The sequence below is a fragment of the Leptopilina heterotoma genome, unplaced genomic scaffold, assembly GCF_015476425.1.
Source record: "Leptopilina heterotoma isolate Lh14 unplaced genomic scaffold, ASM1547642v1 Lhet_51, whole genome shotgun sequence".
Classification (NCBI taxonomy): Eukaryota; Metazoa; Arthropoda; class Insecta; order Hymenoptera; family Figitidae; genus Leptopilina; species Leptopilina heterotoma.
This window is the reverse complement of record NW_025111110.1, coordinates 674,591-682,006: the sequence shown is the minus strand read 5'-3', so window position 1 is coordinate 682,006 and position 7,416 is coordinate 674,591. Positions and strand designations below refer to the sequence as shown.

The 7,416-nt window shown below is 22.8% G+C and overlaps 1 protein-coding gene across 1 annotated transcript; it reads right to left on the bottom strand.

The window, feature by feature from the left end:
• Window positions 1-2,916: 2,916 nt before the first annotated feature.
• LOC122507796 (threonylcarbamoyladenosine tRNA methylthiotransferase) lies at window positions 2,917-7,368 on the bottom strand. The gene is made up of 3 exons (XM_043620703.1): window positions 6,881-7,368; window positions 6,535-6,760; window positions 2,917-4,157 (listed from the first exon to the last, which is right to left on the bottom strand). The coding sequence occupies exons 1-3, from the start codon at window positions 7,050-7,052 to the stop codon at window positions 2,930-2,932; spliced, it is 1,626 nt and encodes a 541-aa protein (XP_043476638.1). The 5' UTR covers window positions 7,053-7,368; the 3' UTR covers window positions 2,917-2,929.
• Between the last annotated feature and the right edge of the window lie 48 nt (window positions 7,369-7,416).

Sequence of the window (7,416 nt, the reverse complement as noted above, 5' to 3'; positions counted from 1 at the left end):
CTTTTTTAAATTCAAAAATACTTTTTTATCGTTATTGAAAAAAAATTGCAATTTCAAACAGGGAAAATTTATATTAAAAAAAAGAGAAAATCTATTTGATGATTTTCTTTTTATAATTCTCATACATGGCATTCAAAAAAAGAAATCATTTTTATTGTAAGATAAATAGAAGAGGAAAGGAAATTTTCGAAATTTAATTTCTCTCTCTTTCTCTAATTATAATTATTCTATTTAAAGAAATTTTAGTTCAAATTTACAATAAATACCTCGTTTTAAAAAATAAATACTCAAAAAAAATTTAGAAAACATTTTATACTGCATTCTTTTTAGGTGTAAGTTTATTTAAAAAGAGAAATTTCTAAGTATTTAAAAAAAAGGTGATACCAAATAAAGCAAAAAAAAAAAAACGCAATAAGTTTAGGAAAAATATTAATATTTTTCTAAATGACTTATGAAAAAATTACTATTGTAACAATTTATGTTAGTATGCAAGAGTACGAAAATGATACATTTATAAAAAAAAAATGCTCAATTTAATGTTATTCGTGATGTAATTAATTTCACGGCTAAGATCAATTTGTGTATCAATGAGTTTATCTTTAGTAAATTTTCAAATATTTTGAAAAAAAAACTGTATTTTTTATTTTAGAATTTAAGAAGTCCCTGTTGTTCTCATCACATGAGGAAAAATTTCTTTTTTATTTTTCTGTTCATAAACGAAAAGTGTTGAACGTATTTCATTTATTATTATGGAAAATTCAAATTTTTTTTATTTTCAAATATCAACTTCTATTTTTTAATGTTCTCAGATTCAAAATTTAAAAAAAATTCACTATATTAACTAATTAATTATTATTTTCAAAAATATTAATAAAATTCTTCGAAGAAATTAAATTATTTTCATAAATAATAATATTTTTAGCAAGAAACCAATTATTTTCATAAATAAAAAAATTCTTCGCACAATTCAATTATTTTCAAAAATAATAAAATTCTTTGATACAATTAAAATATTTTTAAAAAAATGTAATAGGTACAATAATAAATTCTTGTCAAGAATTCAAATATTCTCATAAATAATAAAATTCATCGACGAAATTCAATTATTTTCAATACAATTTCAATAAATTTCTTGGTGGAGTTAAATTATTTTAACAATTTTTCTATAAAATTCCTTGAAATAATTAAAGTATCTTTAAAAATTTTGCTAACATTCTCCAGAAGAATTCAATAATTTTCATTAATTTTAGTAAAATTCTTCAAACAATTCAAACTATTTTTATAGAAATTTCAATAGAATTCTTCACAAAAAATCAATTTTATTTATAAATAATAAAATTTTTCAAAAAACTCAATTATTTTCAAAAATTTTTATAGAATTCTTTGCAAAAATTAAATAATTTTTCATAAATAATAAAATTTATCGCAAAAATTCATTTATTTTTATTTTCATTTCATTTATTTTTAAATAATAAAATTCTTCTCAAAAATTCAATTATTTTCAAACATTTTAATATTATCCTTAGCAAAATCATTTTTATAAATAATAAAATTCGTCAAATAAATTCAATTATTTTCAATACAATTTCAATAAATACTCTTGATGGAATTCAATTATTGTTTAAAATTATAATAAAATTCAATTATTATTTTCAATAATTTTGATAAAATTAAAATTCCCAAAGGAATTAAAATTTTTTTTCGAAAAAATTAAATTTATATTTTTACAAAATAATAGTTTTTCAATTTTAAAAAAATTGCAAACAATTAAAATTTTTGAAAAATATAAATAAAAATAATCAAATTTTTGAAGAATTTTAATTATAAACAGGACCATGATTTCTCAAAAATTTTAATAAGTCCAAAAAGAAAATTTTCATAAATTTTTATTTACATTTCTCGAAAATAATTGAATTTCTTAAAAGAATTTTTGTATTATTTAAAAAAAAATCATTTTTTGATAAATTTTAATTAAAAATTTTGAACATGATTGTTTTCTCCAAAATGTTAAAAATATTAAATAATTCTAAAATCTTATTATTTTTGTATGTAAATGAAAATACTGAAAATATTGAATTTTAAAAACTTAGAAACTAATTTTCATTAATTTTCATTTTTAAATTTACCTTTAAAGATTTTTCATCAAAATTTTTGATATTCCAATTATTTTCAAAATTTGCAATAAAACTCTTAAAAAATTGATTTTTAAAAATTGTAAATAAATACATACTTAAAATAAATATTATTTTCAATTAAATTTTAAAAAATGTTAACTATTCAAAAAGATTTTTATTATAGATATATTTAAAAAATATAATTATGTTAAAAAATTATTTTAAAAAATTTTTGAAAAATTTGTTTATAATTATTTTTTGCATTTATAAAAATCAAAATAAGTTGCACTTTTTTACTAAAAATTGTAGTATTTATTTTATTGCAATGTTTAAAAGAAAAGTCGAAAAAAGTCTCAATTTTCTTAATTTCCCTGACTTTACTGCCAAAAATTAGTTTTCCTGACTTTTCCCTAACTTTACTGACATGTGGCCACCCTGATTAAATTATTTTAAAACATTTTAATAAAATTCCTTGAAGAAATTTAATTATTTTCAAAAGTTTTTAATAAAATTCTTCGAAAAAATTGAATTCTTTTCAAAAATTTTAATAAAATTCTATGCAATATTAAAATAATAATAGTAGTTATAGAAAATAATAATATAAAAAGTTGAATTTATCAAAGAGAAATAAATTAATAGAAAGAAATGTGAAGTATGTAATTATCTAAATTAGGTATTTCAATTTCAATTTAATATTAAGAAATTGAAATATTAAAATTAAAAATAAGACTAAAAATGAAACAAAAATAAAGAAAATAATATTTTCAGATTCTTTTTCTCAAGACTTATCAACGAAATGAAATAGCATTTGAATATTAATTTATTGTAAAAAGTTTCCACAAAATCTTAGCAAAAAGTGCAAGAAACAATCCAACCATTGCAATGATGCGAAATTTCGAAGGTTGCATTTCAACAGGAACACCGGAAACAATTCCCTTTGGCAAAGACGGCTTCAAAGCTGGCGAGACACCTTCGTTAAGTGGTTCCCCTTTCATTGAATGTTTCGTTGCCTCCGTAATTTGAACAGTAACCATTTTCCCCATAAATTCCTCTCTCATCGGCACTAAAACTTGCTCATAAAATTTATTGTGCGCGACAAAATGCTTCTTATCGTGTGACACTTCAGTGACAAGAACTTCTTGCACCGCATCAACTTCATGACCATATGGCTCGTAAGACTGAAAAAATTCCGACAAACGTTTTGTTCTCTTCTTCACGTCCTGTGTCGGTACTTTCGTCATTCTTGCCGCTGGTGTTCCCGGTCTCGGGAAAAATTGATTAATAAATAAACTCGGAAATTTGTACTTCTCACAAAGTGTCATCGAATCATTAAAATCTTCCTCAGTTTCCGTTGGGAAACCACAAATAATATCTGTAGCAATCGTCACACCGGGAACTTTGAGACGTAGAAAATCGACAACATGCTCGAAATCGGCCCTCGTGTATTCACGTTTCATGTCCGATAAAACTTGATCGCTGCCCGATTGCACGGGAACGTGGAGAAAACTATAGACACGTGGATGCTGTAGAATTTTAGCAATTTCCTCAAGATGCTCGAGAATGTAGGGAGGATTTGTCATACCGATTCTCATCATACAACCCTTGGGAATAACTTCAACTAATTTCCAGAGTAATTCCGGAAGACTTGTGCCAATATCTTTGCCATAGGCACCAGTGTCTTCGGATGTTAACCACAATTCGCAAACGCCTTCATCGAACGCTTGTCTTGCCCTCTCGACAATTTGCTGAGGCGAATAACTACCAAGTTCACCTCTCGCGTGTTTCGTTTTGCAGTAAGTACACTGATTTAAACAGCCCGTATTTATGGCAATTATTTCGATTAATGGATTACGGCGTACCTTCGGGAGATCGAGAGAAGCACCTCCAATTTTTTTACCCGACTCCTTCTTTTGTCCCAAAAATCGGACACTGTTTCCTTTTAACGTTTCCTCAACGACCTCAACGACTCGATCAATTTGCTGAACTCCAATCATACTCAATCCCTGAATGAAACTTGATTTTGGCGCTCCTTGTGGTACACAACTGAAAGAAAATAATTACAATGTTAAATAATTATTCAAAACGAATTAATCAATTAATTAAATTAATTTCTTTGTTCTGACAGTTGGCTGAGCCAAAAGTCATTTAAGAAGAAGAAAAAGACGAAATTAATTTCAAGTTGTATTTATTATAAGTTAAATTTATTGTATGTAATTTCTTCTTTTTTTTCAGAAAAAAATTAGTAACAGATTTCGCACTCGTTAATTAATAAAAAAAAGAGTAGCAAAAGGAATCTTTAAAACTAAAAAGAAGTAGCAAAAAAATAACTACAGGGCTCGAACCAGTAAAAGAATTTAAAAATACAGACTTTTACGGACCAAAAATGAAAAATTACGGACCAATTTCTGACAAAAATTTAACCAGTCCGAGTCAAATATAAGAAAACATTTTACTTAAAACTAAAAATTAAATTTCATCATAACTATAAAACATGACTGAGTGATAAAATCATTATTTTATATTATAAGAATATTGTACTTCTTCAAAATTAATTTTCATCATTTCAATTCAATTATTATTTTTAAGAATTTTCAACTAAAATTCTTCTTTAAAGCAATTAATTTTCGAAAAAGTTCTTTCTCAATTTTAAAAACCATTTGTTTATAATACTCAATTTTACGAATTTCAATTATTCTTAAATTCTTCAATGAAAATATACACTAGAAAATAAAAACTTCAAAGAATATAAAAAAATTCAATTAAACTTTTTCGAAAAAATTATTTTCATAATTCGATTATTTCTAAACATTCCCGCTATATTGCTTTTAAAATTCAATTATTATCTAAAATTTTAACTGAAATTCATTTTTATGAAATGAAAATCGATTTTTATTAGAAAATTCTACGAGAATTCAATTATTTAAGTATAAAAAGAATTTATTGAATAGTTGAATGTTTCTTAAAATTTAATTCTCATAAAGAATTTTATCAAACAAATTTTTAAATAATTAAATTCTCTCGACGAATTTTAATAAAATTTTTAAGAATAATTAGATTTTTCAAAGAGTTTGCTTAAAAATTGTATATTAAAAATAAATGAAATTCTGCAATGAGTTTTGTTATTTATGAACATAATTGAATTCCTAAAAAGCATTTTATTATTTACGAAAATAATTTAATCTCTGTAAAAATTTTATTATTTATGAAAATAATTGAATTATTGCGAAGAAATTTATAGAAAATTTGTAAATAATTGAATTTCTGAAACTTTTATTATTTTATAAAAATAATTAAATGTCTTTTAAATTAAATAATTAAAATTTTTGAAAATAATTGAATTTCGGAGAAGAATTTTATTATTTCTAAAAATAATTGAAATTTTGACGAGAATTTTTTTAAATTTTTGAACATAATTTTATAATTTTTAGAATTACTTCAAAAAAATTTGTTTTTAGTGTTAAAATATATTTGAAAAATTTTTAAATAAATTTTTTACTTTTATTTTTTATTTTGACAATAAATATTTCAAAGAATTTTCTCAAAAGCACTAGAAAAATATCAAATTTCTAGAGTTACTCCGAAAATTCTGGTCATTGGTGTTTATAAAAATATTTTTGAAAGACTTAAAAACTGTAGGTAAATTCTCCTTGAATTTTTTTTACTTTAAAAACTTTTCAATTATAATGAATTTCAAAAAAATACCTTAATTTTTCTTATTTCTGTAAATAACAAAATTTATTTAAAATAATTAACTTTTAGAAAACATTTTGAAAGTTATGAATTATGTAATTAATTTAAATAAGATTGTAATTAAAAACTGTTGCAATTTTCAGAAATAATTGAATTGCAGAATCTTTTTAACTAAATTTTTCGAAAATTTCAATTGCAATTAAGAAATTAATAATAATTAAATTTATTAAAAAAGTTAAGTTATGAATAAGTTTTTTTTTTAATTTTGAAAAAAATACTTTCTTGAGTAATTAGAATTTATGTTTCCAAAGATATTTAAATCCTTTAAAAGAATTTAATATAGAATTGTCAAATTAATTGAAGTTTTGTGAAATCGAATTCAAAATAGTTAAATTTGTTAAAGAATTTCATTACAGATTAAAAAAAACTGACTTGTTAAAGAAAATTAAATTATATTCGTTAATTATTTAATTTTAAAAAGAATTAAATTCATTATGTTTTAAAAATTAATATTTTGAAAGATGTCAATTTAAAAACCTTTTAAAGTCGAATTATTTCTGAAAATTATTTGAAAATTTTTCCTAATGGTATCAAATAGGAAAAAAAAGGAGTATATTATAAATTTTTACTAAAACCTGAGTGCGAAGCTTGTAATAAGTTAATTAAATAATTAGTACTTCAAAAAAAGATGAAAAAAAGCAAAAAGATTCTCCAATAAAAAACAATTTACCCAGCGACTACGACATGTTTTCCGAGTTTTCTTCCCGCGTCGATCTCATTTTTAAAGTGATCCTCCGCTGGATTTTTAACAGTACACGAATTCAAAAGCCATAAATCGGCAATATTTTTATCTTCCGTTAATTTATAACCATAGGCAGCAAGTTGTCCAGCCATATATTCACTGTCTGAACTGTTATGTGTACATCCCCAAGTTTTTACAAAAATAGTTTGAGTACCTAAAAATACAAAGAAATTAAAGAACTACAATAATAATAATAATAATAATAATAATAACAACACGAGCAATTAATACTACAAATAATACTAATAACTTTTTGTCTTTTTCCCAATCATACCTGGAATAATACTCGAATAAATTGGCGGTTCTGGTATAACATCTTGGTCCTGTTTTCGTTTTGCACGAACAGTTACTTTCTTTCGAGAACTGTATCTCTCTTTTGGAGTAATATCCTGCGACGATATTAAATCTTCAATATCGTCAATAATTTCCGTACAAGGGGAAGCCATTTTCAAAGTTATAGTTACAGTATTACAACAAATAATGGAATTTGTTTAATATTATCTAATTTCCCAACAAATTATGTCACATTTGTAAATCTTGTATATGAAATTTGCACTCTTCCTTAAAACATATTTACATATTTGCCTATATTTATTATTCTCTATACTAAATCTCAACACAATTAGCAAACAACTTTCAACAATTATTCTAGTAAACACTGATGTAACACTTATTAGTGTTTAAAAAATTATTAAAACGATTAAAACTCAAAAAAATTAACTATTTATAGGTTATATTGACATCCACGAGGTTTATGTTCAACTAGTGGCGAAACTAGGAACTAAAATCACTTTCCGATTTAAAGCCGCG